Source organism: Puma concolor, chromosome B3, assembly GCF_028749965.1.
Source record: "Puma concolor isolate L17-30 chromosome B3, mPumCon1.1.hap2, whole genome shotgun sequence".
NCBI classification, from domain to species: domain Eukaryota; kingdom Metazoa; phylum Chordata; class Mammalia; order Carnivora; family Felidae; genus Puma; species Puma concolor.
In genome coordinates this window covers 62,838,468-62,863,078 of record NC_141672.1, presented here as the reverse complement: position 1 = coordinate 62,863,078, position 24,611 = coordinate 62,838,468, and the positions used below count along the sequence as shown (strand labels likewise).

Genomic DNA, 24,611 nt, shown 5'->3' with positions numbered 1-24,611 from the left:
TAGTTGTGAGACTTTTCACAGGAATCAAGCATAAGGAATTAAGGGTGTTTGAATTCATCTTTTTTTTTTTTTTTTAATCTTCCAAGTCTTCCTTACCTGTAAATTTGAAGTTAGACTGCGGCCCCAACAACAGAAGCTTTGAGGATCTGGAGATGGCTCTCCGTTTCAAAAAGCACAGATGATCATTCGCTTTTCTGGCTTCTGGTCACTTACTGGTCCGGAATCTGGGCCCAGTCAGCTTCCCTGTTTGTAGACCAGAGCCACACACATCCCTCGGGATTGTGGGAAGATCAACACGAGTCCTGTGTGCACGAGAAGTAGCGTTTTGACTATCAAGTAGCAGTAGCAGTATCCTCGACCAGAAGCAGTACAAACACCCAAGTTCATTAAAGATGTTCCCCGTCTTGCTTTTAATTTTGACTAGCATTCCCCATAACCCATACTCAAAATGTGACCAGCTTTGGCCGCCAACAAGAGTACTGTACTCTTTAGATTAGACTTAGAGTGATCGAAAGTGAAAATTCAGAAGTAGGCTGCCCCGCAGGGCCTCTGGTAACTAAACAGAAGACCGGGGGATTACTTGTATGTGCAGTCTCAGTGTTCAACTTTCTTGGGACCGAGTCTTTTTGATTAAACCTTTCACTGGTGGGGGGATGCCAGCAGACCTTGGCATCAGGTACCAGCAGACCAGTATCGCGGCTGAGCTCTGTGGTGTGCTGGCCTCCAAGGAGAGTGCCCCTCGCACAGGCAATCGTCGACCCCTTGTGCGTAAGTTCTCGGCGCACCGCGCACGGCCAGGGACTGGAGCCTGTGTGGCTACGGTTTGGCCCCGCGCTTCTGGATGAACCCATCAGAGGCTGCGTTAGGAGGCTAGTCACGGAGACAGAAGAAGGGTCTCCACGTGGCGGTCGCAGTGGCCCCCATCTCCGGCTCGGTCTCTCCTAAACCTCCTGGTCTTTCCGAGGGGCCTACCATCTCACACCTGTGCTCTCGCCACCTGGCATAGGCTGGAGTGAGGTAGCCCCTGCCGGTAATAGGTTCTTCTCCAGACAGCCCCTGGAGGCCCGCATGACGGGCAATTCTAAGAACCACTGCCCCTCGTAACGGTGGCCCCCCACCTCCCACCTGGAGTTTTAACTTCAATTCTGAGGCATCTGTCCCTCCTCCCCTCCTAGAAGTCTCTTCAACCCCTTCTCCCTTCGAGTCTCTAAAATTCAGACCAAACGCTTTCATTTGCTTATTCAGCATTTTTATCAGCCCGATTGTGTTGTCTGTTTGCGCTGCTCCTGGGAAGGTGTCAAACTCCCATTTTCATTGTATTTAGTCACCCAGGTGCAGAGCAAGCTTGAAAGAGACAGCGGAAGGACTTTCCCGGACTGCACTGTCGCTCAGCTGGCCGCACCAATCACCACGCAGCTTGCCCTCGGACCCTCCTCTTTGAGGGCGTGTCCCTGGTGAGTGATTGACGGAGCCGCCCGGCCCAGCTCAGGCCAGCCCACGTTGCTGCTTAGATTGAAATGCAGAACTCTAGCCTCTTTCATCGGGGCACAGACTTCCTTTTACTCCTTCCTTTTGCACTCTCGCCGCCTCCTCCCGGGAAGAAGTGGAGGCACCGGCGGTCCGGGGCAGCGACGAGCCGGGCCACTGAGGCTGTGCGAAAAGTTACTTTTTGGGAGTGCGGAACTGGGGCCCCGTTGGTGTACTGCTCGGAGCAATGGGTGAGTGGCGGCGGGGGACGCTGTCAGAGCCGGGAAGGGAGGGAGGGAACCACAGGGTGAGGGAGGGAGGGAGGGAGAGCGAGGGCGCGCACCACTGAGCGCTCACACTCTTATTGACTTTGCTCGTGTTTCTACAAGTTGTTAGGAACACGCTAAGGGTCAGGGCGCACAGCAGTTCAGTCTGAACGCTGGCTACTGGGTTGCTGTTGATGCCATTTTCTGATTTTAAAAGAAGGGAGCGGTGGCATCAGCAAGCTCCGCAGTCTTAGTGGAGGACCAAGTTGTGTTTCACGTAGACTCACACACTCAGAACGTGAGGGGAAAAAAACCAAATAAACTGTAGTTTCTTCTAGACCTTGTCTAATCGCGCGGGTCTCCAGGCGGGGCGCTGGGGCTCAAGGGGTAGCGGCCCAAAGACTTTAGCGCCGAGAAGGCGAGAAGGAGCCTGTTGCAGGCGGCAAGACCCATCTCCTTGCCCGCTTCGGAGACTTTTGAACACTTGGAGCGGCCCTGTGTCCCACCACTTTGTTTGCTTGTAGTGGCCGCAGGCACCACCGGAATGGGGGGGGGGGTCCCACTCGACCTTAGTGGTTTGGGGCCACTGGGCGAGACTCGGGGACAATAGGGTTTGGGAAAAGCCCAGGTCCCTAGTCCGGGGTGGGTGCATCCGCCCTGCCTTCTTATGCGGGCGGAGGCCGAGTGGTAAACGGCTGTCCCAAACTCCCGGTGCGTGTCCCCGCGCGCCGTGTGTTCGTTTTGCAGAGCCAGCCTTTGGGGAGGTGAACCAGCTGGGAGGAGTATTCGTGAACGGGAGGCCGCTGCCCAACGCCATCCGGCTTCGTATCGTGGAACTGGCCCAACTGGGCATCAGACCGTGTGACATCAGCCGCCAGCTACGGGTCTCGCACGGCTGCGTCAGCAAGATTCTGGCGCGCTACAACGAGACAGGCTCGATCTTGCCAGGAGCCATTGGGGGCAGCAAACCCCGAGTTACCACCCCCACCGTGGTGAAACACATCCGGACCTACAAGCAAAGGGACCCTGGCATCTTTGCTTGGGAAATCCGGGACCGCCTGCTGGCGGACGGCGTGTGCGACAAGTACAACGTGCCCTCGGTGAGCTCCATCAGCCGCATCCTGCGCAACAAGATCGGCAACTTGGCTCAACAGGGTCATTACGACTCCTACAAGCAGCACCAGCCGGCGCCGCAGCCGGCTCTGCCCTATAACCACATCTACTCGTACCCCAGCCCCATCACGGCGGCCGCAGCTAAGGTGCCCACGCCGCCCGGGGTGCCAGCCATCCCCGGCTCGGTGGCCATGCCCCGTACCTGGCCCTCCTCCCATTCCGTCACCGATATCCTGGGCATTCGCTCCATCACCGACCAAGGTAAGGGCTCACGGGCCGGATGTGTGGACCTTGCAGAGTCTTCCTCTACACCCTCGCTGGTGTCTCGGTATCTGCGGCCTCCGAGCCCGCGTCTATCCCACCACCTGAGGCTTTTTCCTTTCGAAACTATGGAGTCCTCCCAGGGGGGTGTCCTGATCTCATTAACTTGAAATTCATGCCCTCCGTTTCCTTGCCACACACAGTCTCCTGCCTCATCTCAAACTACCAGACCCATAACATCCCCCCATCCCCAACACATGGTTCGCATTTTCCACCCTCCCCCGCCTCTCTCGCCGCTGCTGCCTCAGACCCGCTCGCTCACTTGGAGAGCGTGGCCCGGGTTGGACTGGGGGCTCAGCCCGGGAGGACTGAGCGGGCGTGGGGCTGCCGGTTGCAGACACCGCTGCGGGCAGCTTGTTTGGGGATCAGATGCGGCCGCGAGGAGTTGGGCACCCTGTGGAAATTGCAGTATTCTTGGATTCTGGCAATCAGGCCAAATTTGCTCAGGCAGGAAGTTCAAATGTCACCTAATTGGTTTCATTCTTATGCTTCACTTCATTTTCCTCGGAAACTGAGGTCCCGAAGTTACTACTAGTAACTTGCATGTTACTGCATTGCTCATTCTGGGACTAATTTTCTGCTTTATTTCTCTCTCTCCCTTTTTTTCCAAGCGCCCCCCACCCTGGCCTTTACCTTAACAGACTTCACTATTTGTATCTTAGGAAGTAGCACCAACCACCGTTGTGATGGAGACAAAATGCGTGGTGATTCCATCTTGTCCTCTCTACTTTCCCCCTTTCCCCACGCCTGCGGCTTCTCTTTAGTGTCTCCTGGTCCCGGGAAATGCCAGTGGATATCTAGTACTTGCACGTTTTCAGCGGTGCCACCCCGCTGTTCTCTTCCTTTCTCACCCTTGACCTTGTGGTGTCCCCAGTGTCTTTTCTGGTTGGTAAGAAGGATTCCCCGAGCACCCCCCCCCCCAGCTCAGTAGGCTTCTGCAGACCAGAGTTTGTTTTCTTTTACTTCATAGTTAAACAAAACAATACAACAACAACAAGAAAAACCAGCATTAGCTTCTTTCTTGGTAGGGGTAAAAAGTCAAAATGTCCTAGATGCAGAATTAAAATAATACAGAGATAAGAGCCTACCTTTTAAATTTGTTGGCCAAAAGTTTAAAAAGCACAGAAGAAAAATTAAATAGGATGGGGGGGGATAGTTCCTTTAATTATTTCTTGTCTTTCTCTGTTGTCACCACATTGGCACAATTATCTTTTTAAGTAATTAAAGCAGAGCCTGATTTCTCATATTCTTGTTTTCTGACTGTCAATTTACAAGATCCTTCTAAGGAGCTCAGTTTTGTCTTATTCGGGGCTGGTTGGAGCTTTAGTTGGAGAGAGTTTGCCCTTGATTTATAGGATAAACTGACCTCAGTGACATTTAAAGGAAGCTCCTGTTCATGGGAAAGTGTGAGATCAGCAGAAATGGGGGCTCACAGGGGGATCTCAATTTCTTAAGATAACTTCAGGCTTGTGCCCACCGATTGCCTTTTGTCTGGGAAGGCAAAGAGAGACTGGCAGTTCTGCGCCAAAACACGGTTTCCTGGTGCAAATTGGAACACAATCTAATCCTTTGGAAAGGAGGAGGAATAGTTAAAAAAAAAAAAAAAAAAAAAAGACTGACAGATTTGAAAAGACAACTGTTCTTCCCCAGGGATCCTACAATCAGACCAAATATCAGTTGGAAAAGTAATGGAGTATATGGAGAGGAGCAACTGTTCGTTCTAGATGTTGATTCTGGATGCCAGCTTTAAACATGTTTTCTGACAAATCCATGAACATAAGATGATTATTTCTATAAGTGATCACTTCTACAAAATGATTGCTCCTTCAAAGCACTGTGTCAGATGGAAGTATTTAAAATCAAGTTGTAGTGGCTTTATCAAACTTCAGTTCTCCACCCATAGGTCCCAAAGACAAAAACACATTGCTCATAGTCTTCAAATATCTCTTCTTTAAAACTGTAGTTGGCCGTTCAAAGATGGCAGTGGTTTAATAGGCACACCTTTAGGTATTGTGGTAATCATTTTACAGTGTATAATTTTCTTTGTTTCTCTATTAAGAACATAAAGGATAACTGATGGTTTTACTCCTTTCAAAATACTTAATTCTACCTTCATTTTCTTAACTTTTTATTTCATTAAAAAAAAATCCACCCTCTCTCTATAACCTTACCACTGTCACTGGTGGCATTTACAGGGGTAATTGTAATATTTATTTTCTGAGTCATATGCACATAACCTCACATATTTAACGTGTAGACATAGAGCATCAAGGGTAGTCACACATAAGTTAGGCACACACAAGACAGAAACTATGCATGTATATTTTGCATGTGCATTGTGGCCATCACGTAGTTATTTGCTTGCAAAGGACTTTACAGGTCTTTTGTCTCATCTATCCACCTAAGTACTAGATCCCCACAGCACAGTGAGCATTTTTCTAGATGTCTCTGAGCAGGAGCACAGGCCAAGGACGGTTAGGCCAAGGACGCTCCTCTCTCCCTTTTCAGTCTGCGCCAGTCCCAGTGTTCGTCAATCCCGAGTCAACCCTGGGTTACGATTGGGATGAACAGCTTCACGTGTTCTTTCCCTAATTTGGGAAAACTCCCAGGTTCTTTCCATTCGATTCCTCGGGGGAGCGAGCAGGGCGGGGGGAGGAGAAAATCAAAGGCTTTTGAAAAAGGGAGAAAAAGAAACCTTCCCGCAGGCCTCGGCGAAAGAGCTCGGAGAGGCCTACTCTGAGCGAGTCAGTGTCGCGGGGCCCTGGGCTGAAAGCCGGCGAGGCCGCGCCTGGGACCAGCGCCCCCGGGAGGCCGAGGGCAGGGGTCGGAGCCCTGGAGCTCGCGGGTCGCGGTTTCAGGCCGCGTCTCAGGCCGGGGTGCGCGGGTTGGAGCCCCAGCTTGACGCCTTCTCGTCCTCCCCAGGAGTGAGCGACAGCTCCCCCTACCACAGCCCCAAGGTGGAGGAGTGGAGCAGCCTGGGCCGTAACAACTTCGCCGCCGCCGCCCCCCACGCGGTGAACGGGCTGGAGAAGGGAGCTCTGGAGCAGGAAGCCAAGTACGGTCAGGTGAGAAGGCGAGGGCCCCGCCGGGTGGGCCGCGGTGGCCGCGGGGGTTTGGGCGACGCAGGACCCAGTTCTTTCTGGGCCTCGACCGAGGGCAAGCCCGGGCCGACCGGCGGTCACGGTTGGGTGAGGCGGGACGGAGGCCGGGACCTTGCAGGGCGGAGTTGAGCCACGACCCCCCGCCGCGGGCCCGAGGGCCTGGGGCGGTGGAAGCGCCTCCAGGCCTGTTTCGCCTCTGCAGGCGCGGCCCCCGAAGCCCAATCTGCTGCTCGCACTGGGAATAGTAACCCAAGGAAGGCGCTTCCGAGGGGCCGGGAGAGCGGCCTGGGTTCTCTGAGCGGCGCCGGCGCGGGCTGCCTGCAACGCCCGCGAATAGCACGCCGGGGGTCGGGGCCTGCGGGCTGGTGGGCTGCGGGGTCCCCACGCTCGCGCGTGTCTCGTACGGCGGCTCCCTGCAAACACGCCGGCGTAGCCTGCCCTGTGATCGTTTGGAGAGGGCAACCAGATAAACCTAATAAAGTTACCATTTCCAGATTAAGGGTCACGTTGTAATCTCCCAAGGGAGGTTTGTGAGAAAACCTCAAATTATACGGACTGGCTGTGGACCGTTTAATTTTTCTTTCCCTCTGTCCCTCCCCCGACTCTGCAAAAAGAAAAATTAAAACACTCGTGTTCTCCCGCCCCCCTCCCCCACCCGGAAAAAATTAAGCAACCACCACCACTGACGCCCTAGAGGTTTGAGTCTAAACTCATCACCAAGTTGGAGTCAGGAGTTCAAAGCCCCGAAAAGCAAGCAAGCAAACAAACAAACACGGACCTTAAAGCAGCTTAAGGTTTCATTGAGCGGGTCTGGATAGATTTGCAAGGTTCTTAACGCCAAACTCCAGTTCTGAAGCCCCCAAATACCCAGTTTTCGTTTTATTATTTTGAAGTCCTAAAACTCCTAATGTTTTAGCTGTCAAAAAGCAGCGTTTTATGTGATATGTAACCTGTTGCTTTTATTCACTTGGGAAGAAAAAAAAAATCCTAATTCTCATTTTCTCAAACGCCATTTCCACTTCCTTTTCTCTCTGTTTTGTTAAAAGAGACTCATATACGTATTAGTTCTCCCGTGACAAAGATCCTCGAAAATAGCAAAGAAAGAGTCCCTTTCCCGTATCTGTTTCTACTGTAAAGAATGTCATGGAGAAATTATACGAAAGTTTGTCGTTTTCTTTTTAAAAAGCTCCTTATCATAAAGAAGATGCAGTAGGTACAGCGGTTAGGAGCTCCGATCTTCTGGCACCACTGCCACTTAAGCAAGTGATTTTAGCGCCTCCATTTTTTCATCTGTAAAACGGGGAAATAATAGTCCCAACCTCAAGATTCAATGAGATAATGCAGTCGTAAGGCGCACAGTAAACCTCCATTAAAAGTTGCCAGTGGTTATACATGGCGGTTTAGAGATGGTCTTCCAAAAACAAGCGATTTTGAGGGGTGGGGGTGTGTGAGCATATACTTTGGAGAGTTCATAGTCAAAAAGTGTCAAAGCGTGTTGTTACAAACAATAGAAGGAGTGTATTTAAAGCATCCAGCATAGTAGCTCGCATTTAATAGGTGCTCAGTAGTTTTTATTAGGTCATCATTTGTTGGAATAACACCGTGAAGTATAGAGTTGAAAAATAGTTTTTCTCACATATAGTTGATAAACCCAGTTTACATATAAAGCAATGTCTTAATTCAAAAATCTTTGATTCATTTTTTTCCTCCCTTGAATTATATAGATCTAGTGTTTATACTCATTTAGAAATGGTTAATTTACACACATACTTCAAACAGACCACTTTAAAATAAAAATAGAACTGATTCAAAAAATCTGTATATTCTGAACATGAAAGTTGATTACATTTTATACGCTGATTATTACTGAATTATATTTATAAAAGCAAGTAAATTAAAGACATAAGTGGCTAAATAAGCATTGTTCGAAGTACCTAAGAGAACAAGTTCAATTTTTTTCCAGAAGAAAAAGACATTTATATCAAACTTAAATTTGGAAACTTCTTAATTGCAGGATGCTAATCTTCTGTATTATGTGGTAATATAATTCAGTTGATGTAAAATTTCAAAACTTCAGAAGTTTCTAAGTACAATTAAATCAGTGGTTATTATAATGATCAAAATAGTGCTTAATGATGAAGGTGTGCTAAGTAGGTAGAGAAATTTAGGCTGTGTCATTTTGGGAACAGTTTTGAACTTGGACATTGATTTCCTGGAGGGTAAAATTCTACACTAATACTTGCTCATAAACAAAAAAGCAACGGTAAGGTGTGTTGTGTGTGTGTGTGTGTGTGTGGTGTGTGTGTATGCATTTCCCTCGACAATATTCAAAGAGCAGCTTTATTTTTAAGTTATTTTTCAAAATGTTATCAGTATAAGTGTATTTTAAAAACCAAAATGTAAACTCAGGTAACATTTTTCTATTTGTGTAATGAACAAAATTTGAAAGTTTTTGGCAAAAAATTATCAAAAATTATGCACATAATACTTTCAGGGCACTTATAATTTTTATTAAATAGTGCAATATTATATGACTCAAGTTTCATTTTAGTACATAAAGGAGGAAATTGAGAATTCAGAATCATAGGATTTAGAGCATAGTCTTTTCCCAGAAGACACCTGTAAAATTACTAAAGGGACTGAATTGACAACTGATTGTAGGTACTAGTGATTACCGTAATCTAGAGTTTCTATTTTCAGCTTAAACTACAAGAAAGGATGCCTGATCGCTAGTAATTAGAACCTTATGCACATTTCAGCTATATACACACCTATCTTTTGTTTTTAAACCACTAATTTAGAGTACTCAAACTTGTCTTACTCATTAAGATGAAGTCAATACTTTATATTACCATTTAGAAGTCGTTATTGTCTACCCTTGAGGATAGAAGAAAAAATATTTGTTTTGGCTTTTTTCACCTGCATTTAATATTGGGCTAGAAATCTTTAATCTCTTCTAATTCTGAATGGCAACAATGTTCTCTGGTTCCTAATGGCTGGTTCTGTTCTGTTAAAACAGAAAACCTTTACTGAATGCAGTTGCATGGCAAAAAAAAGGGGGGGGGGCTTTGGAATATATCTGCCCTTTTATATGGTCCTTAGTGAATTAATGCATTTTATTTAAACAGTTTATAAATAGTTGTATAGTTCTTGAAAAATTTTCTACAATTGGGCATACTTTCTCAGAAAAAAATATGTTGTATATCTGGTACTCTAACTGAAGTAATCTGAATGTTAGATTTATAAGCTTTGCGTATCTTCAGTTTTGGTTAGTGTAGGTTAACTCAGACAGCAAGATTAATGTAACATTAGCTACAAATCGAGATGTCAGGAATGAGGAAAAATCCTTACATACTTGAACTTAAAAAGTTAAGAGTTAAACAAGCTGTGAAAATGGTTGGATTTGGAGACATAAATTAATCTGAAATTCTTACGAAGCATTAATTTGTATATTGTATTAGAAATATAGTATTTCAGAATCCTGAATATAACTTTCTAGTACATTATTTTAAACACCGGTTGTCCTTGTAGACATACTGTCCTCATGAAAATATAAATGAAGTTGCACTGGATTTTTCAACATATGAAATAAAGTTAATTTTATGTTAAGTAATTGATAATTTTGCAGAGAATCAAAATGTAGGCAAATGCCAGTAGAAAGTGTTTGAAATTCATGATGTCTATTATGGAAAACATTCCTCAACCTGGGTAGCTTTTAACTATTAGTGTCTTAAAACAAGATTAATGATGTAGCAGTAAAATGTGTCATATAAAATACAAAAAAAAAAAGTAACTTAAATTTTTTTCATGTCTACCTTAATTTTAATATTTTGGAAATATAAAATTTAGGGAAAAATCTTAAATAGCAGCTTTCCATTACCTAGAGACATTTAGATCTGCAATGTGATAACTAAGCATAATTAAGATCTTTTTGGATGAATGTTGAAACCATATTTACAACCATCATTTCATTTTATCAGATTTGTTTTACTAGGTCATTGCATAATGAATTAAGAACGGTAGAACAACAGTCAAACAAAGATTACACCAAGAAGAGCAAGAAAATCTTGTTTATTTTCAGATCTGAAACTTTTTCTTGCTTATGTTATGGAGGCTGAAATTCTAGGTGAAGCACATCTCTATTTGTGGCTAAATCTACTTTACTATAAAGCCAAAGTAAACTCATTTTATAATAAGGGGAGGACCAGGTAGAACTGATGAGTGGATGAAAGATTGTGGGTAGAGGATTGGGCGCTGCTGTTTGCATTTTCTTCAAGGGAGAAAATGTTGAGTAGACAATTCTCAGAATGTGAAGACTACTGTCTATCACTTCTAATTGCCAGACAGTTGTCATACCAGTCTCCCCCCTCCCCCCACTCCCTCCTCCCACCATGGTCAAAAGCATTTGGATCTTAATGCATTTCCATTTTCGGGGGGTGGGGGTGGTGGTGTGTGGATAAATGGAACAACCATAAATCAAATAATGAAATGGCTAGATTAGAACTTTTATTTACTTTTTTCAACAGCTTTATTCATTTTGCTTACTTAATGTATAATGCTTGTTCTGTGGTCAAAAGTGACTTTTTTTTTTTTAAAGCAAGAGTATCAAAAGGCTGCACTAAGGTATACAAATGGTTATGAAACACCTATGATATGGCCCATTTTATGAGGATATGAGATGATTGAGGCAAGCCCTGTTCTCAAACTATTTATAGTCTAGCTCTCTGCCAATATCGCTTCTCAATATACTAATTTAAAAGCATGTTTTTAAAAAATGGCAAATCTATGTTTCTAAAATTTTAGAACAAGTAAAATGAAAACTCATTTTTTTCATTCAAATCTTAACTAGACATTGTATTTTATGTTTTTTTTTTTCTCCCTAGACTATTTTCTTTAATACCGGTGAGATAGAATCTGTGTTTTTTTTTTTTTTTTTTTTTCCTAATAACATTCAACAAACATTCAACTTTTTCTAGGGTATGCTGTTTGGTCTATTTTACTTTGTATTAGTAAATCTCATTGTCAAAATTAGGTGGAAGATCATTTGCTTCAGGGAGATCCTTGTATAGTTCTTTAGAGGAAAGGATTCTCATGGCTTTTATGGAAGATCCACATAAAAAAGCAGTTGATGGATTGAGGTCTTATTTATGGAATCTTTAGGTAAAGTCATTTTCAAAAATGGGATTTCCATTACATGCCCATTGCTGGGGTTTCATTTGGAAAATTTGTTTACTCTTCTCTGGGGATTCCATATGTTGGTTGATTTATAAATCATATTTACAATCCAATTAAATAGAGTAATTTAGCATGTTTGCTCCCACTATATTTATGGTGTACATTTGGTAGTCTCTACTCAGCCTAACTAGCTTTTCAGATTAATTACATGCCCTTCACTGAAAACATTAAACAGATTTGGGAAGTTTAAGTCATGTACTCTTTTACTGGAAAGAATAAACAAACATCAATGCTACCTGTAGTTGTTTTCCTTTGTGGTGGAAAATTTTACTCATTCAGTGATTGCTTCATAAATAACAATTACTTTACCCAGTAGAGATTTATATCTTTTGCCAACATCATATTTCAGAATTAATATGAGAAAATTGATGTGTTTATTGAGTCACTAGAATGAATAGTGAAGGTGGCAGGCACATTTTAAAGTGTGTTTGTCATCTCATCTTGTTTATGCTGCTTTTTCTAAATTTCTAAATCTGAACTTTACAAGTGAGAAGGAAAGTTGAGACAAAACTTTTTCACCCCAAATCTGGGTCATAATTTAACCTGAGGGAAAGCAAAGAGCTATTTTTATACTGTTTAAAGATTTCTGTTTTTTTTTCTTTTCTCTTAAGCAAATACTTCAAAAAATTTTTTTAAATATAATTTGACAACTTGGTTTCCATGCAGCACCCAGTGCTCATCCCAACAAGTGCCCTCCTCAGTGCCCATCACCTACTTTCTCACTTTAGCCTCCTCTTGCCTTTTTTCTAACAAGACGAGGAGATCAAACCTCCCTGAGCTTCCCTTCTTATTCATCCTTTCTGCAGTACAGAGGGACTGCATCACTAAAATGATACTAAATATGTTGTGGATTTTAGAAAACTTTGAAATACTTAAGTCACCAAATTTGTGTTATTAAGTATGGGAAATTGGACAAATATGGAACAAATTAGTAGTGTTTATGCCCAACAAACAAATGTAGTCACAGAATAAGTAAGGCACCTGAAGGTAGCAAAGGCCTAAATCCAGTGTTCTTCCTCCCCTAAATCCCAGGAGCATTATCTGAGATGAGAGTCCACTCCAGCCTGATTTCTCAGGAGGGATGTTTCTGGGAAAAAAGAAATGGGTCTACCTAAGGGGATGGTAGACATTGCAAGACAACAGCTGAAGAGCCCCCAAATAAAGGGGGCACATCACAGAGCAATGGCTCTAAGGGCAAGGATGTAAAGGGAAGATGGTGAAGCAAGTGTTTCAGAGATAACTATAATTCTGGATGATAGAAAAAATGCAAAGAAAAAAGAATGGGTAGGAAAAATTTGGCTGTCATGAAAAATAAAATTTATCAACACATTTTTTGGCTAACTAGAGCACTGTTTCTGTCATGTATAACATTAAGTAGTTTAGCCTTATGTACTTGTAAAATGTTGAGCAAAGGTTTTCACTGTTTTAAAAGTAATTTTAACCTTATTTTATGATCTTGACATGGTAAACAGGATAAAAAATTAATCTAGAATGGAAGAGGCTAATACAAATGCAAATACCTTTCTGTAACTGGATCAGAATGATTCCTTTCAAAACTAATTGGTCATGGGTTATTGGGAAAATCCTACATGAACATGATTGGAACTATAATCTCTATGCAATGCTAGATTTCTTCTACAATTTGATAGCTATCTTCATACTCATCTGCTGAGAGCCTTAGAGTGTGTCTCCTTTGAACCATTCTCTGATAAGCCATCCTCAGAAAGGGGGAAATTGTTTTGTTTTGTTTTTTTCAGAAGCTAAGAAACAGAATGAGGGTCAAACAATGAAAATAGGGTTCTAGAAGAAGAAAGAATCTTTTACAAGATGTTATATCAAAAGATGCTCTAGTTTGAGATTAAATTGTGTTTGTTCTTTAAATGTCCTGGCAAAGCAGGAAAAGATTTGCTACAGAGGATCCTGTGTCAGGCAGGGGTGATAACTTGTTTTAACACATGACCATTGATTTGCCAATTGGCCCAGGGTAAATGGCTAAATTCCTTAATCTACATTCTTGTGTATAAAAAGAGGATAAGGATTTCGTTTATATTTTAAAGTGATGTGCAATGATTTCTTTGTTAAAAATAGAGCACCATCCTATAGGACCCTTGAAATACATTTTAATTTCAATTGAAATCAAATTAAATGAAAGTAATATTGTGTTGTAATCATTATATATTATCTTGCCATTATTATAAACCCAGTAGTTTATAATGAGTTACAATTCACCAATCTTCATTATTCCATAAACGATGTTGGATATTTCTTGGTGCCTGGGACATAGGGCATATTCAAGAAACCTTAGTTTCCTTTCCCCTTCCTCATTTTTCAAAGAACAGGCACTTTGACAAACAGAACAGGATCTGTGTGTTCTAACAGACCAAGTACACAAGGTTAACCCCTCTACTTTTATTCTTATCTTGTCAGAAACCCATGAGCAGTGTTAAATCATACCCATGTGTTTATTCTATCCCATGTATTACTCTAAATGGAGAAAATCATTTTTGAGAGCCCACCATTGCATTGTGATAGATGTGGAAGTGAAAATAACAATCAAATGAATTAGGAAACAATTTCTATGTTGTAATGGAATTAGAAAAAGTATCTAACACAAGTCTGCTCTTTTCTTACCTCTAAGGATTGAATCGGTTTTACTACTAGTAATTATATTATACATTTACTCTCATTAGGAAATATGTTGATGTATGAATTCATTCACATCTCTGCCAGGAAACAAGTTTACTCTTTATTTCTAAATAATGTAGAAATTGAGGGGGGAAAAAGTTACTTGAGATACCAAGTGGTCATGCCAGAATCAGGATAGGAAATTGGGGTGTTTTTATTGTTGTTAATAGTAACAATACCAACAGTAACTTATTGGATGCCAAGAGAACACTGGTTTCTAGACAGAGCTCCTTGCCTGGGCTGCTGCATTTTGTTTGCAAACTAGGATTTTACATTTAAATTCCTTTCAAGAGACTTACCGATGTGGCTTTTAAAAACTCATATCACAGGACCCCAAAACTCTGCAAACCAATATTCCAATTTCAAAACCACACATATGCAGTTCTTTTATATTCCAATAGACAGTTTTCTTGTTGATAAAATAGCTCTGGAAAAAAAATATCCCCAATCTTCATTTAAGAACTCTTATAAGACAACTGCCTGATTTTGCATGTCCTTTGTCCAACAGGCATTTTCAACATGACCTTTTAAAATACGGCCCATGTTTTATTTAACAAAGGTTGTGCTCATTTTGAGAGTCTGGAGTGACAGCCTACACTCCGTGCCCTTCTTTACTGGAAATGAAAGCTACGCCAACCAGGCCCTTCACAAATGCTTCAACAAAAGAGCCAAACAAAACCCAAGTACGGGGAAGGTTGACAAAGGCATCCGGATAGCTGAACAGCTTCTGAGAGTATTTAATCACCATTAATTCTTTCCTCACCCTGTATTTCCTTCCTATAATTCCAAATAGCAAAGCAAGTACTATGAATTTTCTTGTTGTAGCCTCCTCAAAGCCTTTGTGGAAAGAATGATATCCTGTTTTTTGGGCCTTATGTTTAAGCAGCAAGACTGTGAATGCATTTAGAATATAAAGATCAGATCTAAAAAAATCAGAAATTAGAGTCAGAATATTGCTTCTACGCGAGGAACTTACATTCTGCCTCTTTCTGCAAACCCGTGAAATGTCAACTACTACAATGTAATTATTTTCACCTCTTCTCTCTTCCTACTCTTAGGCACCAAATGGTCTACCAGCTGTAAGCAGTTTTGTGTCAGCGTCCAGCATGGCTCCTTATCCGACCCCGGCCCAAGTGTCGCCTTACATGACCTACAGCGCCGCTCCTTCCGGTTATGTGGCTGGACATGGGTGGCAACATGCCAGCGGCACCCCACTTTCCCCCCACAACTGTGACATTCCCGCATCGCTGGCGTTCAAGGGAATGCAGGCAGCCAGAGAAGGTAGTCACTCTGTCACGGCTTCTGCACTCTGATGGGAAATTCTGTCCGCGGCAGCCTCACCCGGGTCTCCCCTCAGCACGCCCTCCCCCTCTCCCCTGGTCTCGGATCCCACCCCTCCCGCCCCCAAAGCTGGCTTTAAGGACTCACATCCTTTGTGCCGATGACACTTAAATATTTCTTGCCATAACTTCTCTCTTGCAGAAACCTGACATGACTTTAGGATTTGAAAACAAAAGCAATCTTAAGGATTGAATGAGACATTTGTGTTGCCCACACACTGTTTTAACGTAGCAAAGAAACCTGCACCCCTCAAAGGGCTTAAGGAACTTTTAAAACTAGTCTTTGGTAAAACCACATGTGTATATTTATTCTAAATCAACCTGAACTTTTGAAACGTGCAATTGTTGAGATTTTGCAAAATCAATAAAGGAAAACACATACAGAAAAAAGTTACGCTGCACCCTCTAATCAAATAAGGTGACCAAGTAAGTTTAAATTCATCATTAGGAAACTAATCAATAATTGACTTGAGTGATGCTTTATTTTTAAGAGATAACGTATTTTGTTGGAAAATATGTATAACAAGCCGTATCTGAATTTAGCTCCTCCTGATGTTTTTACTCGGTTCCAAATACAGTGATGTTTATATTTTCTATTAGTTTGTAAATACGGACTCTGGATGGTGCATTTGTGTTTTCATTCCATGGGATACCCCCCTCCCTCCCACCCCTATCTATTTTTTTCTCTCTTTTTGTAAAGGTGACTTTCTGGCAACGTCTTTGTCTCTGTTTGGTGGTGGGCTCCTGGACCTGGACTTGCCCCAAATTTTGTGTGTGCAGTGAAGGCTTCAACATCTTATGAAGGACATTTTCTTTCTACAGCAGAGGACTCAAAAACAGATTAAACAAGCCAGTCTCCCATTTTGTATCCTAATCAAACAACACACATGCCAAGCATATAAAGACATGAGGGTGGAAAATATCTGAATAAGAAGGCTTTAAAGGAAGTCACTTAGAAACTTAAGTTTAATGTGAAATGCTTTGCAAAGACACTTAAAATGAACTTTATGTTAAGAAAACCACTGTGAAACTAAATTGTACTGTTATTGTTGGCTTACCTGTGTGTTCAGCAATCTCAGCCCAAAATTATGTTGTAATTTAAAGAAAGTGGAAAATTCTGCTCTAGTGAATGTAAAAATGGCTTGCTGTGAAGTTTACATTGTTGTACAGAAGCATGTTTCACATGTAGGTAAACTGGTGGTGGTATTAGAAATACAAATGCTATTTAATTTTTTAAAATTCCCTTTATTCATTTCTGCAGTTAAAGGACCTAGTTTAGCCAGTAAGTCTTTCTAGACCAATTCTGTTTTCACTTTAATGTTAATAGTAGAGCTGTGGGGTGTGTGTGTGTGTGTGTGTGTGTGAGAGAGAGAGTGTGTGTGTGTGAGTGAGGTGTCGTGTTTTAAAACAATTGCTTTTCTTGGGTATAATTCTACATTTTTTCTTTTCTGTTTAGAAAGTTCTTCCTGCTTGGGATATAGGCTTGAAACTACGTTTTAAAAACATTGGTACAATTCATCTATTGGAAAATTAATATATTATGGGGTTTTTTTTTGGCATTCTGTGCAATAACTAAAAGGGCACATCACTAGATAATGGATGTTAAAGATGCATTCGGTTAGGTGATCTTGGTTTCTTCCTCTCTGTGCTGTGCACAGTCCACATGGCAACCCAGTTCCGTCACATCGGTTTCATGGCTTCATTTAAAAAACTCAGATGGCTAGAGGAACTAGGTTTTCAGATCACTAGCATATAAACAGTAAGCAGATTTCTGACACACAAGTTACATTCAAAGAACTGCTTTTTTTCCAACTACAGATATCTTAGAGGGCTTTGAACTGCATTTATTTCTAAAGCAACCGAAATTCAGTGCTACAAACAGAGGATTATAACTTCAGGAGAAGAATAAGCAGAAGGAGCAGATGAACTCTCAGGGCCATAGTCTTCCTTTGATCTTGTAAAACTCCTATTGACATCTGGAGTTCCCAGTCTGGTAAGAAAATAGACTATAAACCGAATGGAACAAAGATACCAGTCCAATATTTTGGTGAAGACTTTAAAACCATACTGTACAGGGACTCTCCTGCCATCCAGAAAAACTGACATAAGGTACAGAATTATCCTTTATCAGATATTTTTAGGTGGCTATTAAGAGTCTTTAAAAAACTCAATTGTATGAAACACAATGAAATATTTATCTAAATTAAGAAATCTCTTGTTATTCTATTTATAATTTTTTCTGGTTCTTGTATTTTTAAAAAATCTAATATTAATGATGCCAAGATTTTTTTTTCCTTCTCTTCTTCCCCTCAGGTCTTTTCTTAGCAACAGTGAATTCACATGGAGTAACTTAAAGACAACAGAAAGCTAGAATACAACTTGCTATTCAAAGCAAATTATGATTTAAAGCTACTCTTAAAATTAAGAGAAGGAAAATGGGATGGGGATTGTTTGATTTTTAGACGTTATTATTATTGGCTAATGTTGACTATTTCCTTTGTTTCTTAGGGGGTAAAAGTGTTGTTTTTAAACTGGCAAATGCACTCTTCAGAGGTCCTTTCCCATCCCATTCACAGGGAGAGGTTAAAGGTTCAATTTCATGGCCTCCATGCAGGCAGTACTCTCCCTCACAGGCCGCAATAGCATTACCTGCAAAGGATAGGATGCAGTTGTACGACAGACGCATCTTGTTTTTTTTTTTTTTTTCTTTCTACTTTTAATGACCCTCTTATTGAATATTGGGCTGAAATATAAATTAAAAAACACGTTGGAAAGGATGTACAACCGAAGGCTGTGTATGTATATACAGTATGTCAAAAAGCCTTTATTTTTATACTTCAAATGCTCTAAATTAATAAAAAGTAATAATTACCATGTTATCTTTTATTTTTTATTTTCAAAATGCTTCAGTGACCTAGCCTCATGGTAGAAATAATCTTTAGTAGTAGTTAAGAATAGGCATCGTCTAGAACGTGCAGATATTTTTGTTGACGTCAGCTACTGAGGTAGCATTTCAGCAGGCAAATAAAAAATCCCGTTTGGTTCTGTCGGTGCCAAGGAGATACTTTTTGGAGTGCATGTTAGTACAGGAATCTTTGGAAATGCCAAGAACGTACTTCTATTTTGAAACATTTTTCCCTTCATAATACACATTTTAACACTGCAGATAGATGACTTCATACCAGAAGCTGTCACTTTAATAATTTGGAAATGTACTTTAAACAGTCTTTTTAAGAATGGCATAGGTAAGAGTTCTGAAAAAAGATATTTGGATGCAAACACGGCACACATGGGCCCAAGGAGTGGTTCCAAATTGTTATTTAACATGAAACTATTTCAGCAACAAAAATTGTTTTCAAAGGGAATTATGTGAAGGAAAGTAGTTCAACATAATTTCATGTTTTCTATTTGTCCTAAAAGACTTCACATAGCATGATTTAAAAAAACAGCGCCAGTAGCTTTGGGAAAGTAGATTATTACTCTAAAGAAAACCAATGGATTTAAATTTTAACATAAAATTCAATATTTTTAAAATGCCATTTTAGTGTACTTTAAAAATCTTTTCCTTGTGCCTTTTAGTTATTATTTATGGAAGAATTCCTTAAAAGAACTGTTCAAATTTTGGCTTATTTTTTTATGACTTTAAGCATTTCTTGATCTCTTGGGGAAAAAAGTAATTATGAATACAATGAATTTTCATTGTGAATCAGTGTGAGAGGAATACAGGTCATGAAATTTATATTGCTTTTATGAACTATATCTGATTTCTATGCTCGATTAACACACCTCATTACTTCATATTATCTTTCTTACAGATTTATGGATGTGGCCAAAACTACTGTCTCAAATTGTCTAGAGATAATTTTTGGAGTATCGAAATAGATTTTCATGAATCTAGAGTTCATGAATAAACTGTTTCCCCTTAATTGTACATAAGATTGTAAATTATAATTCTACAATTATCAGCTCAGTGCTGTATAGCAAATATCCATTATTTCAACACTTCATAGGTAATCACCAGTTCTCTTGAAGCCATGAATAGGTGTATTCATAAACCAGCAGCATCACTGCACCACCTAGAAAAGAAAAGAGCTGGTTTTTATCTCAAATCCTGCAAAGTAGCATCATTTTTCCCACTGGGTTTCTGGATCTGTGAAGTCCCATTAGCCTATCAAGCAGGGGCTGCTTAGACTCACCAATCTTTGGGCTCCTGCAAACAAACCTTCATATTTTTCATATGTAGGCAAAGGATTTATCTTTTTCAGTCCATAATTAACATTGTCCTAGTTGCATTCAAGAAGGAACTCTCTAAGAGGGTACTTGACAGATGAGTCCAGCTTTCGCTTATAGCCTTCAGACTGGATTGCAATGTGAAAAATAGCTTCTGAATATTTAAAAATATGTGCATTACAAAATATAGCTAGCTCTCTTCCTCCTCTTGTTTTTCTTCCTCTTCTCCGCCTCATATAAATGTATCACACTTGAAAATTTGGTAGTGGGGTTTGGGTGCCATAAGACCACCATTCATCTTGAAAGAGAAGAGTTCTATAACTGGCTTCAAAGAGGCTTGCTATGTAATATGTCAACAAGAATATGATACAGAAAACTAAGCACCCAGGTTGCAGAATACCAAGAAGTCAGGAGAGGCATTTGCATGTGGATGATTTTGTGTTCTGATGCCGTAAATGGCACGTCTCCCATGCTCTTGAATATAATCTATTTATCCTCTCATGTCTGTGTGAAAAATGTGGACAGATACCCTGAGCACAACTTTAAGAAGACTTGGCTGCACGAATAGAAGATGGACTTCTGACGAAAACAACCAGAACTTGATTTTGATCTTAGTTATTTTGTACACACTGCCATCTGTGTGTGAGTGTGTTTTTTTAATCTACAGGCCACACATGTTTGTGTAACCTTATACCAAAGATAATTACCTGCCTGTAATTTTCATTTTTAACCCATGAAGATACTCTATTAGACCCCTCTCAGCTGCTGTAGCCCTCTTGGTACTCTGGCAAACAAAGACGACCCACTAACACAGGGCTGTTAATACCTATGTAATTGCTGTGTTTACTCTTCTTAACTGTTCTCAGTGTAAGACAAGAACATGCAGAATTGGGTTAGTTTTCAGCCTAGTGATGTCTGGAGTTTGACCCACAGACTTCACGATTCTCCTTTCATGGGAGGTAACTGGTTGTTAGCCACACAGACCTGCTGAGGCTGTTATAAAAAAGGTGAGATGCTTCCCTACTACGAAGGATAAAAGTTGCAGATTTACCTTTCTTTCATTTTTCACTCTTTCTGAAAAAATCTTGTCCTTAAGTCAAATGTCACACCTTTCTACCTTTCAAGTTGCTAGGGCTTGCATGTTCGGAGGACTTAGATGTGAGTGGGGACCTGGTCCTTGAACGAGATTTCCAGTCATTCACAGTTGTGTTTAGCCTGGATAGTGCATTCACAGCAACCCATTTCATCCTATTTAACACTATATCAACTCAGCACACCTCATGCAAAAACATTTGAAAAGCCAACCAAACATTTGCAAGCCTCTAACAAACCTTGGGGTCAGATTATTTAAGAGTTTGGGATTAAGGTTCCAGTCAATTACTGTTTTAGGTTAAACTCTCCCTGATCACCACTCCTTTTAGGCCCATCGCCTCCTGAGAAAGCTGGGTTAGGGTCATTCCTGTGATTTTCTCTAATACTAGGTCTACCAGCAGGTTTTTACTGTGCGGTGAAGGGAAAACACCACATATGTGCAGACAGAGTTGCACAGAATCACCAAGATTCTTTACAATTGGCTTTGTTTTTACACACGGGCCAATGACTGACAGGAGGCAAGTCTGAATCTCCAATGTGGAGCAAAATCCATGCTTATATGACTAGACAGGTTGGGATCGATGGATTGGGAATTGTGGAAGTGTTTTCTAAATACGTGTCAGTGTGGGGGTGCCTGGCTGGCTCAGTCGGTTAAGCGTCCGACTGCGGCTCAGGTCATGATCTCGCGGTTGGTGAGTTCGAGCCCTGTGTTGGACTCTGTGCTGACAGCTCGGAGCCTGGAGCCTGCTTTGGATTCTGTGTCTCCCTCTCTCTCTGCCCCTTCCCCAGCTCACACTCTGTCTCTCCCTTAAAAAGAAATAAGCATTAAAAGAAAATTTTTTTTAAATATGTGAAAGTGTGAGCTGTTCATTGCCTTCAGTTTACAGACCATTGTGCTCTATCCTCACATTGGTAGAAATGCTGGTTCACTGGGCTGAGATTTGATGGTCAACATGCCTGTGTGTGACATTGGTGTTAAAAGGGAGGAATGGGAAAGGGAGAGAGGAGAGGAGCAGGTGAAGCTTCTGGGAAAGAATACTAGGATGCCTAAGCAGGTGAGTGTGGCTTGGTTAAAAAAATATGTGGGCTGGTGCATACCTCTGTCCTTACACAGAAGGTTGCTTATAACCCAAGACTATTTGCCCAGGCAGTTGGGTCTGCAGCAGTTATTTTCTCATCTATTTACATAGAGGCAGCTGACTCTCCCTGTGGGAATGGCAGCCGGCTGTATTTTGTGGGCTGGCATCCTGAGGTGAGGCCCTGAGCCAGGAGTCTCCACCATCACGCTGACAGAGGCCCAGAAGGTGAGTGCTAGGCCGCAGCGCCACAGCTCCCTGGACGGTATTCACAACTCACAGGTGATTGCGAAGCCCAGTGGTTCTTGCCATTTGTGGAGGCAAGTTATCCCTCTTTTCTGTTTTTGAAATGAAGCTGAGGCAGGAACAAGAATGAACCTGGGGCACCAGGAAAGTTTTATTGGGCTGCTCCCTCACTCACTGAGAATCCTTTCCTGTAGCCAGAAGCCACTGTATGTACATCTCTGTGCTCAAACTTCAACTGGCTGTGGATCCTTTTCTATTGACTTAAGCTGGGCTTTTTGGCTTCTATCAGTCTCTAGCAAGGCCTTAAATAGTACCTTATAAACAGAGGTGGAAAACATTTTTTTTTTTTAAGAAAATATTTCTAATGGATACCTTTAATATCTTGAATACTCCTAGACAACTTTATATCCTCAAGATTTCCATCTTTCACAGTGTGATAAACTTAATGTGTTGCCGATAGACACAAATAAAAAAAAAGCGACACCAGAACAATAAAGAAGGGAGGATATAAGTAATAAAAACATCATTACCTGGTCCAAGCCTCATAATCTTGGGAAGCAGGCCTTTGTACAAAGCTAAAATCCTACAACAGGAAGGGGAAGAGCAACATTCATAACTCTGAAAAGAAAATGGGGTTGTACCTCAGCTTTATGGAGCTGCTGACGCAGCATCTACAAGAACATTTATTTGAAATTACACATATCGCAAACCAAAAAATATCTGGCTATGCGTCTTCTGCAGCAAATTGGACAAAGGGAAAGAGTTAATCAATTCTTTGATGCCCAAGCTCTGCTGATCATCTCCACCAGAAATATGACTTTCATCAGTGAGATGGCTTTTGCTCTGAACACAGGTCTTACTTTCAAGACAGCTGTGTACATGGACAAAATGACTTTTGTAATCAAATTTAAAAGACCACAAAGTCTGCACAAAAGGAAATATGATATAGCTTCGATCGAAATAAAATATTACTTGCTTACTTGAGAATAAGATCTGGGTGAAGAGGTATGAAGACAAATGTAAGACTCAAAAACACTAGCAGAAAAAAACCTGTACTTCACATTTTTGAAAGAAAACCCCTTGCACAGAACTCTCGTGTTTAATTCCCCCAGGAGAATATAATGAGGTGACATTTTGATTAGATTTACAGTTAGAAGACAATCACTCTCCTGCCCACACGTTAGCAGGGTGTATTAGAGCATATTGTGCAAACTGACAAGCAAAAGGTTCATCTTCGCATTCTCAAACATACAGCGGATTGTAGGATGGTGGCCCGAGGTTCTTGATGGTGTCAGAACTCGTTGCCAACATTTCCTTACTGTGTTATCTCACAAAGTTTGTCATTCATTAGAGCTTTTCCAACACACACCCAATTTCGGAGGGTTTAATGGCTCTCATCAAAATGGAAGCACAATATAGCTTTAATAATACGTGAACCCTGCACATTTATTAAAATAAGAATGTTACCCTTCTTCCTGGTAGACTGTTGCCATTGTTTTAAAACAGGTTCTGTACTTGATCTCTCCAGGAACTGGCTGAGGCCCTTGAATCCTACTTTTGGCAACATCAAAAGGGATGTTAATGACTGAGGCTATTGTGCCCGAGAGAAGACCAATCCCAAATTTTCTCAAAAACTCCAAGGTTGGATCCTAAAAGAAAAGAAGAATAAAATAACAGAAAGGGAAGCGGAAGCCCCTAAATTGGCTCAACACTATAAAGCAATATGTATTTAAGCAGAGCATTGCACTCCCCGGCACCCTCCTGTTATTCCAGCGGAACACATTAGGATTTCCTAGGCTGGAACTTGTTTTCTTGACAATCCCATTGGCTATGTTTTTACACATGGTCTAAATTGCTGAAGTACACATTTCCTCACACAGGATTTATAAACACAGTTCATAAAGAAAGACTGGTATGGCATATGGGGATGATTTGTATAATTGGGCTTCACAATGTACTTAGTATTACTGTATCAAAACAGGAGAAATCCAAGCACACTATTAGCTAATTGGCCAGAATATTTTACAAATGACAGCAACTTCCACCATGAAGCCTACTAAAATGCTCATTTGTGTGTGGACCCCCAAATGTTAAATTAAATCAAGGCTACTCTTGGTCTGCTGCTATTCCCCTCCAGGTTTTTTGCATTTATTTTCACGTGTAGCTGATCCACTGTACTGAGAAGTGCTAGCTTCCTGTTATTAACAAACCAACTTGGGGAGGCTGCAAAACAGCCTGTGACATTCTGTGCATTATAAACAGTAGTAAGTCACTGGACTAATTGGCTGAAGAATTTACAACCTATTGTTCCTGAGTTATTCTTCCTTCGTGGCAAAGGAAGAGAAGGAGAGAGAGAGGCACAGAGAAGGTGGTGGGGAGAGCGAAGAGACAGAGAGAGAGAGAGAGAGAGGAGAGGGAGATGGAGAGAGAGAAATTTCT

General features: G+C 41.4%; 2 protein-coding genes across 4 annotated transcripts in view; one reads left to right on the top strand and one right to left on the bottom strand.

The window, feature by feature from the left end:
• The first annotated feature begins 1,328 nt into the window (after positions 1-1,328).
• PAX9 (paired box 9) lies at positions 1,329-18,407 on the top strand. Its single transcript, XM_025919304.2, has 4 exons — positions 1,329-1,718; positions 2,481-3,107; positions 6,090-6,232; positions 15,247-18,407. The coding sequence occupies exons 1-4, from the start codon at positions 1,715-1,717 to the stop codon at positions 15,499-15,501; spliced, it is 1,029 nt and encodes a 342-aa protein (XP_025775089.2). The 5' UTR covers positions 1,329-1,714; the 3' UTR covers positions 15,502-18,407.
• Positions 18,333-24,611, bottom strand: part of SLC25A21 (solute carrier family 25 member 21) — a 480,482-nt gene continuing 474,203 nt past the window's right edge. For all 3 annotated transcript variants that reach the window (XM_025919643.2, XM_086709897.1, XM_086709898.1), the window contains 3 exons: positions 23,640-23,821; positions 22,703-22,755; positions 18,333-19,604 (listed from right to left, as the gene is read on the bottom strand). In XM_025919643.2, the coding sequence (XP_025775428.1) occupies positions 19,543-19,604; positions 22,703-22,755; positions 23,640-23,821 (297 nt within the window). In that variant the 3' untranslated portion in view covers positions 18,333-19,542. The remainder of the gene's footprint in view (positions 19,605-22,702; positions 22,756-23,639; positions 23,822-24,611) is intronic.